The 24,970-nt window shown below is 46.9% G+C and overlaps 1 protein-coding gene and 1 long non-coding RNA gene across 4 annotated transcripts; one reads left to right on the top strand and one right to left on the bottom strand.

Moving 5' to 3' along the window:
- Positions 1–7,004: 7,004 nt before the first annotated feature.
- Positions 7,005–11,951, bottom strand: LOC123061807 (uncharacterized). Of its 3 annotated transcripts, none has more exons than XM_044485081.1 (5): positions 11,238–11,951; positions 9,526–9,763; positions 9,350–9,458; positions 9,121–9,242; positions 7,005–7,357 (listed from the first exon to the last, which is right to left on the bottom strand). In XM_044485081.1, the coding sequence occupies exons 1-5, from the start codon at positions 11,373–11,375 to the stop codon at positions 7,323–7,325; spliced, it is 642 nt and encodes a 213-aa protein (XP_044341016.1). In that variant the 5' UTR covers positions 11,376–11,951; the 3' UTR covers positions 7,005–7,322. The 3 variants fall into 3 exon arrangements, with proteins under 3 accessions (XP_044341016.1, XP_044341015.1, XP_044341017.1); XM_044485080.1 differs by having other exon boundaries at positions 9,103–9,242; positions 11,238–11,947; XM_044485082.1 differs by having other exon boundaries at positions 9,103–9,242; positions 9,526–11,947.
- Positions 11,952–14,084: 2,133 nt separating this feature from the next.
- On the top strand, positions 14,085–16,658 carry LOC123058485 (uncharacterized). Its single transcript, XR_006427217.1, has 2 exons — positions 14,085–14,519; positions 14,612–16,658. It is a non-coding gene; the product is annotated as an uncharacterized lncRNA (long non-coding RNA).
- The last annotated feature ends 8,312 nt before the right edge of the window (positions 16,659–24,970 follow it).

The following is a 24,970-nucleotide window of genomic DNA, read 5'->3' as shown; positions in this document are numbered from 1 at the left end:
GTTCCCATTATAACCCAACCGCGTAAGGAACGCAAAATCAAGGAACATAACACCGGTATGACGGAAACTAGGGCGGCAAGAGTGGAACAAAACACCAGGCATAAGGCCGAGCATTCCACCCTTTACCAAGTATATAGATTAATTAATTAAATAAGATATATTGTTATATCCCAACAATTATCATGTTCCAACATGGAACAAACTTCATCTTCAACTGCAACTATCAACGCTATAAGAGGGGCTGAGCAAAGCGGTAACATAGCCAAACAACGATTTGCTAGGAAAGGTGGGTTAGAGGCTTGACATGGCAATATGGGAGGCACGATATAGCAAGTGGTAGGTATCACAGCATAGCAAAAGAGCGAGCAACTAGCAAACAAAGATAGACGTGATTTCGAGAGTATGGTCATCTTGCCTGAGATCCCGCAAGGAAGAAGAACGAGTCCATGAAGAAGACAAACGGACGTAGTCGAACGGATCCTCACAAACGCAACATTATCGAAACTAACCCGAAGAAGCAACACCGGAAAGAAGAAAACAACATAGTAAACAACTGCCACATAAACATGGCATGATGCACAACCAAGTATGATGCATGTCCGGTTTAATGAGGCATGTCATGGCAAAATGCACAAACAATCCTACAAATTAAGTGGAGCCCAATATACAACGAGTTGCATATTGACGGAACACCACATTCAAGTTATTTAGTTCGATCTCGTTTATGTACCCAACAATATTAAATGTTGTTTAACATGGCAAGGGGTGAAGCATATGAAAACTACCTATCTAGGCAAGTTTAAATGAGGCCAGAACAACAAAACAACAAGTCCGGAAACTCCTCGTGTGCATATTTTAGGTTTGGTAATGTTCTGCCCTAAACACAATTTTAGAGTTGTTACACATGTAAAGCAAGTACACCATGTTAAACTAGGCATTTTTCTACCCTATTTACATATAAAGTTTATTAAATTTGGAGCTACGGTTAATTAGTTATGAAATAAATCATTTTAGCGTGTTATTAAAGCAAATTAAAGCAAACATCATTTTGAACACTTTAAACATAGATGAAAGTTGGATATTATTAAACTAGACAAAATTCTATATATTTTACATATAAAGTTTGTTTTAATCCGATGCACGATTAATTAGTTAGGATATGCATGAAGTGCAAGGGCTTTTCTGTAAAACTGTTTTACACTGGATATTAGACAAAATTGTTCAGAAAAAAAACAACATCGGTTGTAACTGACTGGGCCCGAAGTGCACAGGAGAGGGCTGGGGCTGCTCACCCATGGGCTTGGCCCGCTGGTGAAGAGGAAGGCCAGCAAGGGCGGCGCGGATCTGGCCCGACTGGGCCTGGCTTGGCGCTGGCCGGCCCAGACTCGCGAGGCGGGGAGGATACGGGAGCGGCGCCCTCTGTTAGACAGAAAAGCAGAGGAGCAACGGCGCTGGAGCGGTTCGACGCGAAGCAGGGGGAGGCAGCAGGCGCGGTCGACGTCGTTCTCGCACGAAGAAGCAGGAAAGGCCGGCGAGGGACTTGGCGTGACTCCGTGAGGGCCGGAAACGCGGATCTGGCGGGGCATCTTCGGCAAGGCGTGGACGGGGCGGCGGAACGACGCTGGGTGGCTCGGCGCACTGGATCTCATTCGTGAAGGAGGGGACGGCGGCTGACGAAGCGGGAACTCCGGCGAGGTCACGGACTTGATGGATCCGGCCGTGAGACACCAATTCCCGACGACGGCGAGGTTAACTGGAGCTCGAGTAGGCATCCATGGCGCCGGTGTGCTCCTGGATGTGCTCCTGCAAGGTGCGGAGGCCATGGCTCGTTATAGAGAGAGAGAGAGAGAGAGAGAGAGAGAGAGAGAGAGAGAGAGAAAGAGAGAGAGAGAGAGAGAGAGAGGGAGAGGGAGAGGGAGAGGGAGAGAGAGGGAGAGAGAGGGAGGGAAATAGAGAGAGAGAGGGAGGGAGGGAGGAAGGGAGGGAGGGAGGGAGAGAGAGAGAGCTGAGACGGGAGAAGACGAAGGGAAGAAAAGAGAGCGCGAGGTGGGAGTCCGGCCTGGTGGCGGTACTCGTCTCCGGTGAGCTGGCAGGTGCCGCGCGGGACGATGGAGGAGGGGATGCTGGAGAAGGAGATCGAGGAAGGGGATGCTGGTTGGCCCGATGGGGAAAACGAGGAAGGAGGAGGCGGCTTCGGTTGGCTGGTTGGTCGGGGTGGATCCCGATGGGGATTTGGGAGATGAGTGCGGCCGCGACGGCAGGGACAAGTCCCTAGATTTTAGGGTTTGCCCAAAATAGGCTATTGGTTGATCTATAAATAGGGTTTTTCGAGGAGACTTTCGAGGAGACTTTCTCAAGTTGATGATGATGAACATTCACAAGGATAAACTTACTCGGAGGTGTTTTTATCAAGATGATAATACTACTTGGACAAGTGTAGATTAGGGGGAGTGTTAAGACTTAATTAACACACGTTAATTAAGGGTTAAATCTTCACTTATCCAAACCATCGAACGGTTGTTGTAGGCAACCGATGCAACTCTTGTAACAGTCGTGTCTTTATGGATGCGCCCCTACGGGGACTATAAATATGTATATGTTCATCATCAATAAAGGACTGGTTCACTTTACAACTGTCTCGATTGTTCTCGATCGATCTCTATTTGAACAAAAACATCTCATCAACCGTGGCCTTGTTCCACGCGTTACCTTCTGTAGACAGCAGATCGGCAACACGAGTAGTCCCCTGAACGAAAGTTTGGCCTAGTGGCCGAAGGCTGCTTCTACGGGGGATCCAATTATCATGGTGTATGAGAACCTTAGCTCCGTCCCCAATTCGCCACACCGCTCCTTCCCGCAACAGGTCACGGCCAAAAAGAATGCTTCGGAAGGTGAATGACCCGTTTGAAGGGCACGTGGCACTCATGATCGACGAATCTTTGAAATATCTAGCTCGCAACACCCAAGCACAAAGTGATTCCGGTGCTTGCAAAATCCACCAAGCTTGCTTGCCAAGCAGGGCTTGATTAAAGGCCTCATAGTTTCTGAAACCCATGCCGCCCTCCCTCTTAGACAAACACATTTTATCCCAGGCCACCCAGTGCACCTTGTTCTCTCCATGAGCTGATCCCCACCTGAAGTTAGAGGAGATAAAGGTCAGGTTCCGACACATTTTCTTGGAGAGTTAAAAACATCTCATGGTGAATGCCGGTGTCGCTTGCAGCCCAGAATTCGCTAGTACTTCCTTCGCCGCCTTTGAAAGTCCTTGCCCTTTCCATCCCAACACTTTACCCTTAGAACTCTCTCTTACATACTTAAAAGTACCATCTTTAGATCTACCCACCGCCGTCGGTAGGCTGAGGTATTTCTCACTAAGCGCCTCAGAGTTGATGCCAATAACACCCTTTAGCAAGTTCTTATTATCCTCCGAGCAACCCTTCCCAAAGAAAATAGATGACTTCTGGAGGTTTACTCTTTGCCCAGATGCTTGCTCATACACTTGTAAAATGTTCCTAAGTTCCTCCAGGTTGCCCTGGGTCCCCTCCAGAAAGACGATGCTGTCATCGGCGAATAAGAGGTGAGTCACATGGGGGCCAGTGCCCCAAATGAAACCCCGTTGATCCGCTTCTCCTACTGAGCTCTCTTAAGAAGGGCAGAAAAACCTTCAACACAAAGCAAAAACAAGTACGGGGATAGCGGATCCCCTGCCTGAGACCCCTGGAGGGTAGGAACATCTCAGAAAGCCCACCATTAAGCTTTACGGAGAATCTGGTTGTTCGAACACAACGCATAACCATGTCAACCCAAAGCTGAGCAAAGCCAAGGCGATGCATGACCTGCTCCAAGAAAATCCATTCAACACGGTCATACGCCTTCATCATATCAAGTTTAACAGCACAAAGAGGCTTCTTCATTTTGCGCTTACGGATAGCATGCACACACTCGTAAGCCACCAATACGTTATCAGTTATCAGTCTCCCCGGTACAAAAGCACTTTGTTCCTCGGAGATCATCACCGGGAGGATGCCCTTGAGTCTAATAGTAAGTACCTTGGCTGCCACCTCATATAGAACGTTGCAAAGACTGATAGGACGGAACTGAGTTAGCAGCTCCGGGGAGTTTACCTTGGGTATCATGACCAAGACAGTGTCATTGGAAGATTCCAAGGTCGCCCCTCCAGCAAGAAAATCACGAACAGCCGCACACACAACTGTCTTCAGAAGAGACCAGTGTCTCTGATAAAATAACGCGGGCAGGCCGTCCGGCCCCGGGGCTTTCGTCGCCCCCATTTGAAACAAAGCTTGTTCGATCTCCTCATCCGAGATGGCCGCAATAAGGTCCCCATTCATGTCGCTGGTAACCACCTCGTCCATGAGCTGAAGCACTCTGTCAGCCCCAGCCGAGCCCTCCTTAGTGAAGAGATTGGCATAAAATGACGCCGCCATGGCCCACATCTCCTCATCGGTGGAACACTTGCTTCCATCTGCCCGCCGTAGGGCATGTACCGTGTTTTTCCTTCTCCGGTGACTGGCCCTGTTCTGAAAGTATCTTGTGTTCTGATCCCCCTCTCTCAACCATCCAATTCTTGATCTCTGCTTGTACATAATCTCCTCCCGCTCGTACAACTCGCGCAGCTGACCCTCTAGGTCCCGGACCTCCAGTGAGACGCCGAACACTAGCGCATGTTGCCGCGCATGTTCAAGCTCAAGCTTGAGCTTCTTGATCTGTCGCCTTATTGAGCCGAAGACAATACGACCCCAATGTTGCATGTCCTGAGTCACCAACTTGAGTTTCTCACACATGCCCATAGCCCCGAGGCCACTCGATGCCACTTGATTCCAAGCCGCCGTCACCATAGGATCATAGCCATCGTGCTTGGTCCACATCTCCTCAAACATAAACCTCTGTGGGCCATTCTGACCAGCATCGGGAGCCGTCTCCGTAGCTTTAACAACAATTGCATTGTGGTCGGATTCTTCAGTGATGACATGTTCAACAGAAGAGTGTGGGAAAAGACCAAGGAAGCCGTCGTTGCACACCGCCCTGTCTAATTTGACTTGGATGTTGTCTGCCCCCTCCCTTCTGTTATCCCACGTAAAAGGGTACCCAAAAAAACCCATATCAGCAGGCCACAATCAGCCAAACACTCCCTGAATTCATCCATTTGTGCGAAGCTTCACAAGTTGCCACCATGCTGCTCTATCAAGAGAAAAGCCTCGTTAAAGTCACCCAGAACAATCCATGGCTGATCATCATGCCTTCTAAGGTACCGAAGTGCATCGCATGACTTTGATCTGAGCTCCGTTTTTGGTTCACCGTAGAATCCAGTGATCCTACAGGTCCTTCCTTCAAAAACAACTGCGGCATCAATAAAGTATTGACACCATGGGCGGACTGTCACTTGCACACTATCTCTCCACCATAGCGCCGTGCCACCACTCTTGCCCTTACAGTCAACAGCCACCCCCTCCCTGAAACCAAGGCTCCGCTTTAATTTCTCCATCGCCCTAGCCTTCTTCTTGGTCTCGCTCAAGAACACCACCGCTGGATTGTGGGACCATATTAGATCTCTGAGTTCGCCAACTGTCGAGTCCAACCCCAGTCCTCGACGGTTCCAGGTAAGGAGATCCATTGATCTCGGCGGCCCCGGCTCTCCAGGTCCGCCGATCCATCATCTTTCTCAACGATGCGATCAAACACTGAAGACGTCTTGCGCCTCGTATCACGAATGAACACATCACTTGTTCCCTGCCTATCAATGTCCCCCTTTGCTACCCACATTTGCTTTGGTCTCCTTTTCCTACTATCCTCATCCATCATCGAATGAGAAGAGCCACCCTGCTTATTTTCCGTCCCGGTTCTGGGTTTCCTCACGTAGTGACCCTTACGTCTCCTCCTCTCCTCATGCATATCGGATCGTCCATGCATGGCGGGTGTACCCACTCTGTCAAAATCATGTGCCCGGTGACCCGAGTGCCTCTCCTCATATGCATCATAGTCCCGTCCATATAGATGGCCCTTGCCCCTCCTGTCATGGTTAGGTTCCCAGCCGCCTTCTCTATGCTGATAGTTGTTCTGCTCCATCAACTTCTCTCTCAAATCTCTCTCCTTTTTGAATTCCAATCCCTGCCGCAGATCACCCTGCAACGGATGAGCAAGTCTGTCCTCTCCTGATCTCTGAACAACGCCGCCAGTGCGGCCTGTTGTAGAAGTGGTAAAGTCAGAGGATAAGTTTCTCCTGGTAGGGAGGTCTCTCATGCGTGGGTAGTCCTTCTTTACTACATCTGTTAGGTGAAATCTTGTCCCCTTCCTGAACTAGGTTGTAAGAGCAATTCAACAGTTCTAAAAAAAAAGCCATTTGATGCATGAGAGGGCGAAAAGCTTGATCCAGCTCTTACTCCGTCCTCTCTTTTACATGCATCAAATCCTCCTCTCCATCAACTACGCCCTCCGTTTTCCATAATTTTGGTGTTGCTAAATGTGCTCGTGCATCGTCGGGTGTGCTTCCATTCGGAGGAAACCATCCGCAGGAAACCGTTTTTCCACCTCTCGCTCCCACCTCTTCCCTTCATCGCCATGCACCACCACCAAATCCTGTCGAAGCATCGCCGCCTGCCATCCCCCATCCTCCGGGGGCAAGTTCTGGCCGGCCCCATGGAAACCCGCCCTACCCGGCCATGGAAATTGCTGTGGACTGAGAAATGTGTTGGCATGGCTACTTTTTTTTACCCTACTTATAAATTAGAGCTGCATTCAGGAGCTTCATTTCAGTGATCAACGAGCCATGCAAGTTAAACGTACATACGTCCTCTGATGCTTCCGTCCCAAGTGCGCATCAACAGGCTTGATGAAACAGCATGAACGAGTAGAAACAACCCCTTCGATTATAACCCCCCGACTTAGTTTTTATCGACCAACCGGGTTACCAGGAACATGTTGGATGCATGAACAGATAAACGTTAGCACAGTAAGTTAAAACTGTCCAGAAAACTCTTTCAGAACAATTGAGCAGAATCTTGACGTATGGGTTTAAAAGTGTTATTATGAGTAGCCGTCTAGCATGGAAGATGGAAATAGAAACATTTGGAGCAAAAGCAGGACAACTTCATTCTCATCCACAAAACAAGTAAGATTTCACAAAGACAAAGCAAAGCTCCCACGAAACATGTAAGATTTCAGTGTCAATAGAATATGCCACTGAAACCAATCTAGGCATTTCAGGTAACAACATAGCAAACACAAAATACTTCCACACTATGCTAGGCTTTGCATCGCAGTCCTGACCTAGGCCTTTATTATACTTCCTCATGGAGAAGTAGTTCTTATGCTTCCTTTCCCTCTCCATCTTCAGAGAAAGCTGTGGGACAAATCAATAAAATGTTGGGTCCGTGTGGTTAAACCAACAAAAAAAAAGGTACGTCCGTCCCATTTGTATGATGCAAAACCAGTGGTATCTCCAAAAATGAAAAATAAAATGCCAGAACATAAGAAAAACAATGATCTAAAAAACAGTGAATTGAATGTGGCATACCAACATGAAAATATTATCCCACTTTTTCAACCTATGTTAAAGGTACTATAGTTCTCTAGAAATGAAAAAAAAATTATATGAGACCAGGTCTCACGGTTAGCAGGTGAGACCCGCCCTGATGGATGACACGTGGCATTCACAAATCACAAAGCATCTAATCTCTCCCCCCTGATTTCAAGTGGGGGTGGGGTAGATGCTTTGTGATTTGTGAATGCCACGTGTGGATGGGTCTCGCGTGAGACCAGGTCTCATAGAATTCTTTTCCTCTAGAAACAGTCCATTTACTTCAAGAGTGCTAGAAATGCACAAACAATTTCATAACATTGCATACGGTGTCAACTTTGAAATGCTACCAGTTACACCGGCAAGCTGACTTGCTATCACATTTAAAATGTTTAAGCAAAAAAACACAAATGTTTTAAAAAGTGGTAGAGAAAGCGCTCCAGCTCCACCTAGCAACTAGACCACTGCCTAGCATTTCTAGGCATTTCGCAAAAAAAAGAGCCAAGTGTATATATACTTCATTATACACTGTAAAATTTTAAATTTGACAAGGATGAGTACTTAAGCATCCAGGCACTTAAAAGCAATCACTTAGATAAAAGACCACGTGTCATCCATCAGGGCGCAGCTTTTTAAACACTAAACTACTAAGGTAGTAACTTTGACATAACATCTGCTATCAAGAAACTAATAAGACTAGTGCGGTCACTACTATCATCTGGAACAACAGTCTTCAAAAGATCCCACTATTTCAACCTATGTTAGGGGTAATAACAGTCCTTTTACATGAAAAGTGCTAGAAATGCACAATTTCATAAAAGCGCATAAGGAGTGAACTTTGAATTAACAATTACACCAGCAAGCAGAATTGCTACCACATCCAAAATGTTTAAGCAAAAACCACCAATACTTAACAAGCCGTAGAGAGAAGCAAGCGCTCCAGCTCCACCTAGTGTTTCTAGGCGTTTTGTAGAGAACAGAGCAAAGTGTATATACTCTTAATTATAAACTGTATATGTTTTAATTTGACAAGGATGAATGTTTCGATCAACGATATATTTACTAAATAGAGTTTCCATACATGTCACTTCTCCTCCTCCTCTATCACTACCCGCTGTTCCTGTTGTCATGCAGGAGACAGTAGCATGCAAGAATCACTGAGTAAGTATTAGAAACATGAATCGGTGACAGAGTAAAGCAGGAAAAAGCAGGAAAAAATAAAAAAACCTTTCAGATTAAGCACTTAAAATCCATGGCCCCACAGCCCTTGGGCGCAGACTAATCCGCTAAGGTAACAGTCAGTCCTATCGTCAGAAACAACACTCTTCAAAAGAAGAGTAAACAGTCGTCGAAACAAGACTCTTCAAAAGAAGAGCTAACCCTCCAGTCACGGATAATCAATCAAGAATGTCTATCTTATGATGGGTTCCCAAATAAAACAGTCACCTAATTAAGCTACTATTATATTATTATTATTATTCTCTAAAAAAGCATCTTACGAACGAACAATAACGCCATCAGATACTGACATAGACCGCAGTGAGTAGCATTGGTGATGGTATATCAACCTGAGAGCATGACAACACCTGGTGGTGATGCGCACGGGTCTTGCCGGGAGTTGAGACGGAGGATGGGTGGTTCGAGGTTGCTGTACGCCTCCCGCAGCTCCGCCCTGTTCTTCTTCACCACCTCCGCGAGAAAAGGGAGGCTGAACAACCCAGATAGATTCAATTTCGCTCGGTTAGTTAGAATCAATTCAATTCCCCAAGATAGACATACGCGCAAGCGAGCGAACAAGAGAGAGGGCGCGCGCACATCTCGGAGGGGGGACCCTTGGTGACCTTGGCGCCGGGGAGAGATCGTTCCTTCAGCTCCGCCCTCATCTCCTTAAGCTGCGCCTGAAGTTCCGCCGACTTGACCGGGTCTGCCGCACAACAACGGAGGCGTCAGATCCACAAGAAACTAGTAAGGACGGACGCAATGATGCTTACCCATGGCGACGGTAGCGGTTGCAGCGTCAGGGGCAAAGCGGAGGCGGCGGCGGAGCGGGGTGGACGTCAATAACGCACGAACTCCAGACCGAACGACTCGTTCGTAGTGGAGGGGGCATTCGTTCGGGAGGAGAGCCCCCCAAGCCCGAACGCCCCTCCCTGTCGACCCTACAGCTGGTAGCGAAAAAAGCCCGACTGTTTCTATGTTGGGCCAGATTAAAGCCCAGATTTTGCAGTGCTACGAAAAAAAAGGCATCAACGTTAAAGCACAAAAAATGCCATGGGTAAAAAGAAATTGTTTCTTTCAACGACCCAAAAGGAAAATAGTCATGGCAATTTTCATCATACAAACAAAACAAAATGCCATGCAAAATTCATAGTAAAAAATGCCATGATATTTTTAATTAAATTGTATGCACAATTTGAACACAAAATTGTGTGTGAGGAATTTGCCATGGTGTGGTAGTATAAATTGCCATGTTAAAAACATACAATTGCCATGACACTAAAGAATAAAATTTCCATCATGAAAATTAAAGAAAAAGAAGGGAATTTGCTATGGCCCATGATTTCAAAACATAAAATTACCATGGATTAAAAACTAAATAAAATTATTGCACTACCTATAATGAAATGTTTACACATGGCAAATTTAGTAAGTTTTTCTTCAAAAATAGATGGCAAACTTAGGAGTTTTTTTCACTAAAACACAAGGCATCTTTTTGAGCAAATGTAACTGGTAAATGGATTTTGTTGAAAAAATATGGCAAAAAAACACTCATGATAAATAAGGAAATCCAGACTACACGACCAAAAAGTTGCCATGCTATATAGTGAATGAAATAAAAATTTGCCATGGGAAAAATGTTTAATTTGCCATGGCAATAAATTTAAATATTTGTCATGGCGACATATGGAAATTTGCCATGTCAAAAATAAAAAGTAAAAACTGTCATGGCAATAAAAGTTAAGAGTTTCCATGGCAAAAAAAGTTAATTTTCCATGGCAATAAAATTTAAATATTTGCCATGGCAGTATAGGTAAATTTTCCATGTAAATTAAGGTAAAATTGTCGTGTCAAAAATAAAAAATAAAAATTGCCATGGCAATAAAAGTTAAGAGTTGCCATGGCAATTAAGGTAAATTTGACATGTCAATTAAGGTAATTTTTCCATATGGCAAAAATAAAAAAGTTAATTTTATTGTGATGATATTTTACTATATACATGAAGACACAAAAAAAATGTGGATTGAAAAATGCCATGGCAAATAAAAAGTAAAATTTGACATGGATGTAAAAGTTATTTGCCATGGCAAGTAAAGAAGTAAATTTGCCATGAGCAAAGAGTAAAAGTAAAAACAGTTGCCATTTATGTAAAAAGTGTAAATTGCCATGTATGTAAATGTTAAGTTGCCACGACAAAACAGAAAAAGGTTAATTTAGCATGGCACTTTAAAAAAGGCAAATTTGCATTGGCAAGAGAAAAGGTAAAATTGCCATGGCAAAAACATGGTAATTTTGCCGTGTTGCAAAAAAGAAATAATTTCGCCATGCCATTGTTACAAAAATTTGACATGGTCACTAGAAAATGCAACATTGTGCTCCATGAGCAGGAAACTGGACAAAAAAAGCACCGTTCTCTGACTAAAAAGAACAACTAGGTATTTTGTGGTATCTAAGTGGAGAACCCAAAACTACGACACATTCCTACCACATAGGCTGGAGCTTCCCGCTTCAGGAGCGCATGCCAGCAACGAAAAAGCAGCAGATGCGTTGTGCTTCTCCATGCGCTTCCGTCGGTGTGTCTCGGTGAGCTGCCATTGGATGCTGTGATCAGCCGACTCACCATGGCCACCGTGCGCCGCGAGCAACAGGCTCAACCCGGTCACCCCGCGGGCGCCAAGTATCGTGCCGCCGCAACCGCGCCTGCGAGCCACTGCTCAGCACCACGCGCCCGCCAGCCCAGGTGCCATTCTCGCCTCCTCCACCGCCATTGTCCTCCCTGGTCACCTGCGGCAAGCCCTCAACACCGCAACCACCGACGGCGGCTGATCTCCTCTGTACGGACAAAGACGTCAAAACGGATCTGGTCGAGAGAGAGAGGGAGAGAGAGAGAACTCGTCGCCGGCCGCGGCGGCGCGGGGAGCAAGCAGCGCACGCGCACAAACGATGCGCGGAGGCCCCCCGAACAGCTCCGCTGGCCGAGCCACGCGCTGACTGCCGCAACATCATCCCGCTGCTCTCCGAGCTCGCCACCGTGGTCCTCGCCATCACGCACCGGCCACCCGTAGCTCGCCGGAGAAATGCGTAGCTGGACTCCATAGACCAACATGGAATTCGCCTCTCTCGGGCGGAGCTCTAGAAGCGAGGGGAGGATAGAGCAGGGGAGAAAGGGGAGAAATGGGGAATGGTGGAGTGGGTGGAGCGTTCGTTGTGGGCGTCGTTATCCCTGAACGCTACCCCTCATCCGACGTGGCACTCTGACATGCTTTAAAATTAGTGCAGAAAAATTGACGATGATTAGAGCGTTCGGGGCGAGAAGCAAAATCACTGGTCGTTCGGGAGTTATCGATTTCGTGTTCGGATCTCCTATAACTTCTCAAAACTTCTGTGAGAGAGGCATCAGACCACCTCGCTTCTGGTCGTTCGGGAGTTAAAAGCGAGGAGGAGAAGCTGGTTATGAGAAGTATTGAGAAGTTGAGAAGTATTGAGAAGTTATAGGAGATCCGAACACGCTCGCTTCTTCTCCTCGCTTCTAACTCCACGCAGCGATTGCAGAAACGTTCGGCTCCATCGGCAGCTTCTCATAGCGTTGCAGCCCAGCTGGCAGGCAACAGGCCTGTCGGGCGCCCCTTTGGGCTGGCTGAAGGCAGCCCAACTCAGTGAACAGGCAGCCCAACTCAGCGAACGAGGATGAGAGGAGAGAAAAACGATTCAATCGAGCGATTCTTTCCTGTACGTGGAGGAGCTCAACTGAAACGTTTTCTTAGGCGGTGGCATATTGGTTGTAATACGGGTGAACTCCAGATTCTTGTTTCGATGGAGCTGGACCGAAGCTGCTCCAGATTTTTGCACTACCAGCGACCACAGCTTCCTGAAGCCAGCTTCTTGATGCTATTTCGTTCGGCTGGACTCCGCTCCAGGAATTTGTGAAGTGTGAAGTGGGAGAAGATCAGAACACGTTGAGGCGCAATGTGGGCTGAATGAGCTCAGCCGGGTTGAAAGTGAAATCCGACAAAGTCCATATTACCATCCTTGACTTCTGTGAGAGTTCAACAAAAAAAATACTTTTGTGAGAGTCAGCATTTCCTCCCTAAACTAGAGAACCGGATGTTTATGCTTCTCAAACTATTGAAACCGGCCGATTCACCTCCCTATGCAATTGTCAAAGCGGTTTTACTGACGTGGCATCGCGTCAACTGGCTTATGTGACGCCACGTCAGCCATGTGGGAGGTAAATTGAACTTTCATAATAGTTCAGGGAGGTCCACTAGACATTATAAAAAATATAGAAATATTTTTTTTAAAAAATCCAAATATGTTTTTTGGTATAAATGTACATTTTAAAATAGCAAATGATATTTAATGTTATAAAAATCATAGAAAGTTTCTTTTAAGTAAAAAATATCATAGTTATTCCTTTCTTCCTTTCATGTTCTTTAGATAATGAAACAATATTCTAGCTTCACGCCTCTTAAAAGAGAGGCATCAGACCACCAAAAAGTAATTCTATTTTCCATGTCCAATCGCGGACAATTCGTCCAGTTGCTTCCCATGGGTTTTCATAATCGATAAGGAAATCGATCGAATCATCTGTTGAACCAAGAAAAAGTATTTCTATTTTCAATGTCTAATAGTGGATCCTGAAATCTCTACAATAAATTAGATAGGTAGCTAAGGTAATCTAGTTCTCTATACATGAGCCTGTTGTCATTCTACTGGAATGATGAATCTATAATACATAAATAATTCATCCCCACTATCCTATTTCTCTATACATGTTGTCTACCCACCTCAGCAGCCTTGCCTCATCATCATTTTTTCTTAATTATTTTGATCGTGCAGCTCGCCATGTCAGCATTAAAAAAAAAGGTATGATTGGACTCTCTGGAAACCGAAGAGGCCTCTTTGGTCCTTCGTAGCCGAAAAGAGTCAGCGTACAAACCAATAAAAAGAAGCCCATCGAACCATCTCTTCACATCTCTTGGCCTTCAGGCTAGCCATAGTGGGGTAACTTAGGTAGTAACTTAACACACCCCAGGATAATTTTGCTTATGTGACAAATATTTAATGAGGAGAGAGGTGCTTGGAATAACATAATATGTTACTGTAACATAGCGCTTCCCGAAGTAAAATGAGTTTATAAGACAATAAATGAAACTATCTATGACACTACTATTAAGATACTTTGCACTATGAAGATAGTAACTTAGACGCTTGGAATAATATAATATATTATTGTAACATAGCGCTTCCCGAAGTAAAATAAATCTATAAAACAATAAATGAAACTATCTATGATACATACTTTGCATTATAAAGATAGTAACTGACTTAACACTAGTCAACTTACTCACCACTATGACCAGCCTGAGAAAGAATTCTCTTCGCATCCCTTCCTTCCCTGTATCATCGCAGCAGCCAGGACGGCGCGACGCCATCAACCACCGGGCGGTGACCCGCAACCTAGAGCAGGTGCAGGATCGCCACCGCCTCCGGCCGACAAGGATTGAGCTCCATGGTTCCAGGCGCACCGGGCAGATCCGCCGCCGAGGGGACGACCTCCACCACTGCCCCGCTACCCTGCATACTCTACGCGCCCAACCCCGGCCACCTCGACGACTCGCCTCCGCATGGACGACCTGCACCACCGTCCTACTACCCCAGAATCGACGCCGCCGCCGCCTTTTGGCGACTTCCCCTACCCAAGTGGCGTCTCCAACATCAGATTGGTGTCTGCTCCTTTGCTCTGAAAACGTGTCATGCTGTCCAGGTAATGTACAGTAGTCCGGGTTCCTCTTGCAGTATTGCTCTTCAATAGCACATGTGTTGTATAGATTACTGATTAATGCACTATTGTTGCAGATCCGTTCTCTTTGTCCTGAAGTTGGCTGGGGACTTTCCACATGGCAAGTTCCATTGGATGTATCAAAGATAAAATGAGTGGATTTGGTATCATACCACTCATGTTTCGGCACTGTACCTACAAACTTTGAGTCTATATTGCCATCTCAAAAATACATGGGTAACATATTAAAGGTGCATTCATGTATTTTTATTTGACACCATGTTGATTATATCATTTTTTGTTTGAAAAGAACTATCCCTGAAGTGATCAGAGCAGTACCGTGTGTGCCACCCAGTCGCCAGGTCAAGCTGCTGCGCTAGATCGTCTTCGTCGTGGATTGTCGTCATGTTCGCAGCCATCGCACCACCTGCCGGATTATTGTGGCAACTCCTGTTAGGCATCCTCTCCTGAATCCTCATAGAACTCACATGTACTCTTGGTTCAGTCTGTTTCTTATGTGAGATCTGAAGTCACAATTTCAGTTAGCTCGGAACTAAAAATTCAGTGATCATGAACAATATATTCAAGTAGAGCAAAAGGTTCTTCTCTATGATTTTCTTGATGATTTCCTAATTAAGTTACCGATGATTATTTCAATCTGTTCTGTCTTGAGCAAGCAAGCCGGTCTGACACTAATGTGCCACTGTACTTGACTGGTTGTCACTGAAGCTTATATATTACTATTTCAGAAATTAGCTGAGCATTAATCGACAATGAAGATGTTTTCCGTACATAACATAGGTCCTTTCTTTTCATCTATCTTTTCATCACGGACTAGGTTTTTCTTATGGGTTAATCTGGAATTCGTTTTTGTATGCTACATATTTTATTCCCATTTTTGATTCTTTTAGGAAACACACAGACACACGCACACTATGAATATTAGATGGAGTGGAGAGAGCAAATGGAAGAATCATTGAGTGAAGGAATACTTAGAGCACTATCATGTTTTATCAGCTGGAGGGGAGACGAAGATGGAAGAATCACAGAGTGAAGGAAAACTGACAGCACTATGATGTTCACTAAACTTCAGATGGCCGTTTTATTAAAAGAAAATTTTCGTATTTTGCAGCCAGGGCAGCGCTACAGAGGTACAAACTTAGTACTAAGCTGTTGTTATGCATCTGCATGATTGTATATGTGTCTCTTAATGTATGAGAAAGCTCTTTGATCTAAACAAAGGCTAGAGGGTACTTTCAGCATTTTGAAATATTCCGCAGGATATATGAAGACAAGCCTATCCTAGCCGATCGATTCTCCATAATAATTCACACTTGCTTTCAAGACTATTTTTCAGTTGTGTCCTTTCGCTTCGTTCAACATTTAATTTTGATATCTGATGCTTGCACGAGATGCAAAATTCTAGGAGCACACCTGTGGATTTCAAATTGCTTTTCAGATGGGAAGTAAGTGCAAAGCCCACACTTTGCTCTTCATAATAATCTCTCTGACAATATGTTCTTCTTTGTTGTGTGCACAGCATGAGACCGCGTCCATGGCATCATATGTCACAGGACAACAAACGGCACAAGAGATCATACGAGCGGACATTCGCTATGTGGTGTCTCAAGAGACTAGCGATGTCCGAGTTACCTGCTGCCCTTTGCGATGATCCCATCCAGCAGGCAGGCGGGACTAGCATCGATCGGGTGAGTGGCAACGGCGATCAACTCAGTTGAGCTAGGATACAATCAGATAGCCACAGTCCACAGGGACAGTTTAGTCCTTTCACGAGCATTCTTATGTGAGAAGAAAAAATGAATAAAAGAGTTGCTAATGGCATAGTAATCAAGGTGTCAACGATCTAAGTGGCGATTTTACGGAGTCAATATGGAAAGGGGCAATTTCTTAAAGCCACATGACGAAGGTGGCAAAAATCCAAATACTGCTACCTCATACAGTCTAGGCCCCTGACACTTAAAATATTAGCAACAATCAGTTTGCATAATAGTGATGTGCTCATTTGTCATGGATGGTTATCAAATGCAGTTCAGAGAGGGTAAGGTGCCTGTAAGTATGTAATACAATTAGCTTATGTGTGATCACTTACCAAATTTTAGCTTATGTGTGATCACTTAGCAAATTTCTGGTAATATTATATCATGTTCTTACCAGTTTGCATAAATTAATTAGTCCTTTTCATGAATATTCTCCTGTGAGCTCCATTATCCGGTGGCTTTATTAGATGAAAAAAAATCATCACTAAGCAAGTATATATGTCAAAGGAATATCTTATATCATTTTTGATTAGTTGCTTACATGTGATTGTTGTCTTCAACCACATGGATTTGGATCTTGGTGCTCATCTTATGTAAGTCATACGAGGATTACTTATTCCAAATATTGGGTGATTGCAATGTTTTCATCTTAAGATCATATATCTACCCCGTAAATAAAGTTATTCCGTTTATGTATTACCATGCGTATATGACCAAGAGTTCCCGCGGCAGCGCGCGAGGTATCATCTACTCCCTCCGTTCTGAATTATTTGTCTTAGATTTGTCTAGATACGGAGGTATCTAGCACTAAAATGAGTCTAGATACATCCGTATCTAGACAAATCCAAGACAAGTAATTCGGAACGGAGGGAGTAGTACCTTGAACAGGTAGAACTAGAAAGAATAACACGTGTTTAGAATAACAGGAAAACTACAAACAAAATTAGTGAAAATTAGCTGGTTGGAGCCTTTCCAAAATTATTGTAGACCCAACGAATTAGTAGTTCCCAACCGCGGGTGGAGTGAAATCCAACAAAAATCAGTAACTAAAAGAATAAAAAAATCAATAACTAAATAAAATACAAAGTCAAAAGAATTACCAAGTGAACTTAAATACAAATCTAGTAGTATTAGTCTTATGACACCTAGCTACCATATTGTTGGACTAATCTAACAATTGATCCAAGCATGAACTTGAACGTTTGAAATTTAGGACAGTACTAGCAAAAATGCTGGTGGGTTGCAACGAAAAAAAATCACATGGCCATCCACCACCCACCTTGCGGCGCTGCCAGTTGCATGCAAACAATCCCTGCCCACCATCACCCCCGCCACATACCTGCATGGCATGCAAGTTCTTCAAACAATTATCATCCAAACATGCATATTGCATTTTGAAATTGACATTTCCATTGCTGCATGGCATAAATTTTACGTACCATATGTATACACACGTATATGGGCCGCCAGCTGTGCTTGCACGACGCAAGCATGTATGATACGGAGCAACAACCTGAAAATTTCAGCAGCGCCATCTGTGCCTGCACGACGCAAGCATGTATGATACGGAGCAACAACCTGAAAATTCCAGCAGAGATATGCACGACAAAAAACAGATAAGGCAGTCATGCAATAAATTTTAGAACATCTTATAATAACGGTTGTATGTGATTTGGAGGAAGTGTTCTACTCACCATCGTACAGAATTGCTAGTTACATCGTTATTGTCGAGGGCGGTGTCGTGATTCTAAGTCTGACAGTAGAGTGGGGGGTAGGTATGGAGAGGCAAGGTCCTAGCTATGGAGAGGTTGTAAACACAAAAGATGTACGAGTTCAGGCCCTTCTCGGAGGAAGTAAAAGCCCTACGTCTCGGAGCCCGGAGGCGGTCGAGTGGATTATGTGTATATGGATTACAAGGTGCCGAACCCCTCTGCCTGTGGAGGGGGGTGGCTTATATAGGGTGCGCTAGGACCCCAGCCAGCCCACGTAATGAAGGGGTTAAGGTGTATTAAGTCCGGGGCGTTACAGGTAACGCCCCACATAAAGTGTCTTTACTATCATAAAGTCTACTTAATTACAGGCCGTTGCAGTGCAGAGTGCCTCTTGACCTTCTGGTGGTCGAGTGAGTCTTCGTGGTCGAGTCCTTCAAGTCAGTCGAGTGAGTCTCTCGTAGGTCGACTGGAAGGTGATCTCTTCTAAGGGTGTCCTTGGGCAGGGTACTTAGATCAGGTCTGTGACCCTACCCTAGGTACGTGACTCCATCATTATCCCCCGAATGGATTGAGGCTTGAGTGATGAAGGACTTGATGTTGTTTCCGATTAGCTTTCGCATACTGGTCGTGCGTTGTTTTTGAACCAAAAAATTCTCTCTGTTGATAGTGAACAACCTTTCTTCAGTCGACTCGATCCATTCTTTTTCTTCGTCGAGTGATCTTTTGGACCTCGCTGATTTCCGAGCGACGGATCGCAGGAAATCCCGCGTCTGGCAGACTGATCTGCCGTTCGCGGATTCCGCGGGATACGGAATTTGGGGGAGCGCGCGAAGCGGAGCGGACCGCGGCGCTCGGATGGGACGGGACGTAGACGCTTCGATCCCCGCGCCGCTTTTTCCGCCACGTATCACGCTTGCGCAACTGTTACAGGATATGATTAGATCGACCGGGCCCACCTGTCATCCACTCGGAAGGGATCTTATAAATGCGCCCGGCGAGGGTTTTTTGAACAGTGCCTCAGCATTCTCTCTCTCTGCTCCCTTCGTCTCCGCCCAACGCGCTCGCTCTCGCCTCCGCACAACTTCTCCTCACGCGCCTCGCCGGTAGCCATGGTCAAGGAGAAGACGGCGGCGTTGGAACGCGCGAAGAAGGCGTCGGCGACGGAGAAGGCGAAGGGGAGATCCACCAGCCGCGGCCGGTCTTCGTCTAGATCTCGCCTGCCGAAAGGCTGGGTCCAGGGAGATTGGATCCAGTCGACCATCACGGAGAAGGATCTCCTCGACATGGCCAACGAGGGCCTGATCCCTCATGGAGCTGCGAGGCTTCTGGGGAAGGAGTGGCAGCCCCAGCCGGAAGAGGGTGAGTGCGTGCTTCTGGCTACCCATGTCGACCGCGGATTCTCTTTGCCGCCGAGCATTTTCTTCCGTGGTTTCTTGAACTTCTTTGGAGCGCAACTCCACCACTTTACCCCGAACTCTATCGCCTATCTTGCCGCGTTTGTGTCCATGTGTGAGAGTTTTCTGGGCTGTCGACCGCATTGGGGCTTGTTCAAGCACATATTCACGTGTCGCTCTCAAACCGTGAAGAAGGCGAGCCCAGGCGACGAAAGAACCCGAGTTGTCCAAATGTGCGGGGGTCTGGGGATCCAGGTGAGGAACAAGAGCACCTTCCCAGCCATGACATTTCCCGAGTCAGTCAGAGGCTGGCAGTCGACCTGGTTCTACTGCCAGGATCAGTCGACGCCGGGGCAGTCGAGTGGACTCCCTCAATTTACCATGGACCGAGTGAACAAGCCCTCCTCTCTGAAGTTGATTCCGGAGGAGAAAGCTGACGTGAAGATGCTGATGGAGCGCGTAGTTCAGTTGGTTCGGGAGGGAGTGACGGGTATGGATCTCCTGGAGGTTTTCCTTAGGCGTCGAATCCAGCCTCTTCAGTTCCGGAGCCATTGCATGTGGTTGTACTGCGGGACTGAGGATGTGACTCGGGTCAATCCAGAAACAGTCGACGATACCACTCTGGAAAGGTGGATGGCCGCTGTTACTGGGAACAAAGATAACCCTCGCGGAGCCAGAAGGATTCCTCCACTCGACTGCCACAGTGATCCAAACAAGGTATGTCTGCTCCACTTCCCATTGTATTCTTGTCACATTTATTTCTGTTTTCTCTGCCGATCGGTCGACTGATCTTTGTCTTGATGTCTATCAGGCCCTTACTGAGCTGTACTCGATGCCCAATGGAGCACAGGCTCCGACCGAGGAGGGAGAAGCGAGCGGGGGCGAGAGCCAGGAGGAGGAGTGGGACTCGGACGCCGCTGAGGCTGATGATGATGATGATGACGATGATGATGATGACGATGAGGACGAGGAAGAGGAGGAGGAGGAGGAGGTCGCACCACCGCGCTCGGAAAGGCGGTCAAACTTGTTCATGACCCTGCGACCGAACGCGGCGAGGGGGTTGCGACTGTTACACAGTCGACCAAGCGCCCTCGGACCACCTCTCCGGCGCCGACTGAAAAGGCGCCGAAGCAGCCCAGGGCGGCCCCGTCGAAGCCGACCAAGCACCTGCCGAAGATGAAGGTGTCCATCCCCACCATATCAGGGTAATCATGTTGCTTAAGTCTTCTTGTTTTGTGTGAACTTTATCTCTGGTTGGCGCTGGAGTTAGTCGACTGACTCTTTGGAGTTGCAGTGCTGCTACTTCTGAGACCTCGGCCCGGGCTGACGACCATGAGATGGAGGACGCAGCAACCTCAAAACCTGGTACTATACTCTTAACACCGTCTTTAGTCGACTGACTCATGATCTAATCCTGATTCTTTTCTGTAGCTCCATCCAATGTTGTTATCACTCTCCCTGATGATGATGAAGATGAGGAACCGCTGAAGTACAGAAGGAGTAGGAAAGCGTCTGCCAGCAGGGTGACCCAGGATGTGACGGTGCCTGAGACTCTGGTCGCGGAGGAGGAGAACACCACTCGACACACCGTGTCCTTCGCAGATCCACTGACGAGTGCTCCGCAGCCCTCCCTCTTCACGACGCACCACGTCCCAGAGGACCAAGCTGGCGCAGCGAAGGAGGCGATACGCCAGGCAGGGATCATGATGGAGCAGTTGAAGACCATCCGGGATGCGAGCCAGGCAGCTTACGACGCCCGTTCCGCCCTCCAAAGCAATGTTCAGGTCAGTCGACCACCGTTTGTTCTGTTAGGATATGCTATCAAAAACTTTTCTTTCCAGAATTTATAGTAGTCACCCACTGGGTGTGTCGAGTTAAACTCCGTGTTAGCGGGGGCACACTGAGTGCACCCGCTGGGTGTAGTCCCCAAGGCTAAGGTCGACTGCTGGCAGTCGGTCTTAGGCTTTATAATTTCAGTCTTTCCGTCATTCGACCATGGCGACTGGATTTCGCAAAACCGGTCGACTGGTCGACTCTGTCTCCAAGGCTAAGGTCGACTGCTGGCAGTCGGCCTTAGGCTTTATAATTTCAGTCTTTCCGTCATTCGACTATGGCGAATGGATTTCGCAAACCGGCGGGGGCACGCTGAGTGCACCCACTAGGTGTAGTCCCCGAGACTGTGGTCGACTACTTGCAGTCGATTACAGTCTTAAAGAATACATCTCTCTTTTTTTTGAGGTCGACTGGTCGACTCTATCTTCAATAGGATTAGTGGGGGCACGCTGAGTGCACCCACTGGGTGTAGTCCCCGAGACTACGGTCGAATGCTTGTATTCGGCTGTAGTCTTAGAAACGCGTGATTTTTCCTTTTTCACTCGGAAGTGAATTATATTTGACATTTAGTCGATTGGTTCTTCGCAGAACTCCTGTGATCTTGTGGCTCGCTACTCTGAGCTGGAAAACAAGCACATTCAACTCGAGCTGAAATTGAAGCTGGTTCAGGAGAATCTGACGAAGGCAAAGGAGGAGACCGAAGGTATGTTTGGTGAGACCTTGACGACTGCTTTTTCCCTTCATTTGTTTCAAAATCTGATCTTGCTGTAACTTGCAGGTAAGGTGAGGGAGGCCCAACGGAAGAAAGACCTTGAACTAGCTGAGAAGATCAAGCTTGTTGACGAGAAGTTAGCTTCAGTCGCCAAGCTTGAGCAAGAAAATACCAATCTGAAAGCTGCTCTTGGGAAGAAAAAAGATCTGGAGGCCTTCCTGAATGGTCTTGCCAAGAAGCTGTTTCTTATGCTTGAAGGTAAATCTCTATGCTCGGCAATCATTTCCAACCGTGGTTTTTCCATTCGACCATTGCCTTGACTCGGTGATCGTCCTTGCAGAATTTTGTCAAAACTTTGAAGAAGAAACTAGCCGGCTGGAACCAAACCTTGACCCCGTCAATTCTCCAATGAACGACGAAGTTGCCATGAATGTTTTCCGACTGGAGTCCCGTGTTGCAGCTGTCGTGGACTATCTTGCAAGGCTGAAGGTCGCCACATCTCGCATCGACTCGACGCTCTGGCCCGGGGAGACACTTCAGAACGACCTCGAGTCGCTGATGTCTCGCTTGAACACGATCCCTGGTCGAGTGCAGGAGTGGAAAAAGTCCTCGGCTCGGTGCGGTGCAGATGTTGCTCTGTGTCTGGCCCGAGTCCACTGCAAAGATGCACGAGAAGACAAGCTGGTGGCCCTCCGGGTGGCCAACACCAAGAAACACGACTTCAGGTCCTTTATGGAAACTTTCCTTGCGGCTGCCACTCGGATCGCAGATGGAATTGATCTTGATGAGTTTGTTGCGCCTTCCAACCCTCCACAGGAGGGGTAAAAAACTTCTTCTAAGCTCGACGCTTTAAATTTGCCTCGGTATGCCGAGTGGAGTTGTAACCGATAAACCTTAACGGGCTTAGCGCCTGAGCACTTTCGGTTCCTTTAGGTATCGATCCGAACTTGAATTTGGTGTTTGAATATGATTGCTTTTGGCTTGAAATGTCTTTTGCAGGTTCAAAGCAGGGCGCTTACTGCAATCGACTTATTCCTTAGTCCACTTAGGTGAGCGCTGGGCTGCAGCTAAGCCTCCCGAGTGAGAGGTTTGCTCTTCACTCGGTAGGATTTCTATATCTTAGGCGAGCACTGGGCTGCAGCTAGCCCCGAGTGAGAGTTGTTCTTCACTCGGCAGGATTTGATAACTTAGGCGAGCACTGGGCTGCAGCTAGCCCCGAGTGAGAGGTTTGCTCTTCACTCGGTAGGATTTTATAACTTAGGCGAGCACTGGGCTGCAGCTAAGCCCTCGAGTGAGAGGTTTGCTCGTCACTCGGTAGGATTTTGAAACTTAGGCGAGCACTGGGCTGCAGCTAAGCCCCCGAGTGAGAGGTTTGCTCTTCACTCGGTAGGATTTTGAAAACTTAGGCGAGCACTGGGCTGCAGCTAAGCCCCCGAGTGAGAGGTTTGCTCTTCACTCAGTAGGATTTTGAAAACTTAGGCGAGCACTGGGCTGCAGCTAAGCCCCCGAGTGAGAGGTTTCTCTTCACTCGGTAGGATTTTGAAAACTTAGGCGAGCACTGGGCTGCAGCTAAGCCCTCGAGTGAGAGGTTTGCTCTTCACTCGGTAGGATTTTGAAAACTTAGGCGAGCACTGGGCTGCAGCTAAGCCCCTGAGTGAGAGGTTTGCTCTCCACTCGGAAGGATTTTGAAAACTTAGGCGAGCACTGGGCTGCAGCTAAGCCCCCGAGTGAGAGGTTTGCTCTTCACTCGGTAGGATTTTGAAAACTTAGGCGAGCACTGGGCTGCAGCTAAGCCCCCGAGTGAGAGGTTTGCTCTTCACTCGGTAGGATTTGAAACTTAGGCGAGCACTGGGCTGCAGCTAAGCCCCGAGTGAGAGTTTGCTCTTCACTCGTAGGATTTGAAAACTTAGGCGAGCACTGGGCTGCAGCTAAGCCCCCGAGTGAGAGGTTTGCTCTCCACTCGGAAGGATTGTGATAACTTAGGCGAGTACTTGGACTGCAGCTAAGCCTCCGAGTGGAAGTCTGGCTTACCACTCGGTAGGATTTTTACAAACTTAGGCGAAACGGATTCGCGGCTAAGTCACCCACTGAGGGAAAATTTTATTGGACAAAATAAAAAGTGACAAAAATTATGGAGGAACTATGACACTATTATTTTGAGGTCCATGAACTACAGAAGTACTTTATTGCAACTCATCCGAGTGATTAAACTTAAGTGTAAAATGGGCGGAGTAGTTCCGCGTTCCAAGCTCGGGGCTCGTCGATATTATGTTCGACGTTGTAAAGACGTACGCCCCGTTGTGGAGAACTTTGGTGACGATGAAGGGTCCTTCCCAAGAAGGAGCAAGCTTGTGTTGTTTCTTCTGATCCACTCGGAGAACTAAATCTCCTTCCTGGAAGGCTCGACCCCTCACATTTCTGGCGTGGAAACGACGCAAATCTTGTTGGTAGATGGTCGACCGGATCAGAGCCATCTCCCTTTCTTCCTCTAAAAGGTCGACTGCGTCCTGCCGCGCTTGTTCAGCTTCTGCTTCGTTGTAGATCTCAACTCAAGGAGCATTGTGGAGCAGATCACTCGGCAAGACTGCTTCAGCTCCGTAGACCAAGAAGAATGGAGTTCTTCCGATGGACCGATTAGGTATGGTCCGCAGTCCCCAAAGCACCGAGGGAAGTTCGTCGACCCAAGCTCCAGCTGCATGCTTGAGATCACGCATCAGTCGGGGTTTCAATCCCTTGAGAATCAGGCCATTGGCTCGCTCTGCTTGTCCATTCGACTATGGATGGGCGACTGAAGCGTAGTCGACTCGTGTGCCTTGAGAGTTGCAGAAATCCCTGAATTCCTCCGAGTCGAAGTTCGACCCATTATCCGTAATGATGCTGTGCGGGACTCCATATCTGAATATCAGTTCCCTGATGAAGCTAACAGCAGCACCGGCGTCAAGGTTCTTGATTGGTTTAGCCTCAATCCACTTGGTGAACTTGTCGACTGCTACCAGTACATGCGTGA

The sequence above is a fragment of the Triticum aestivum genome, chromosome 3A (genome assembly GCF_018294505.1).
Source record: "Triticum aestivum cultivar Chinese Spring chromosome 3A, IWGSC CS RefSeq v2.1, whole genome shotgun sequence".
NCBI lineage: Eukaryota > Viridiplantae > Streptophyta > Magnoliopsida > Poales > Poaceae > Triticum > Triticum aestivum.
The sequence above is the reverse complement of the archived record's forward strand: the minus strand, read 5'-3'. Positions and strand labels throughout refer to the sequence as shown.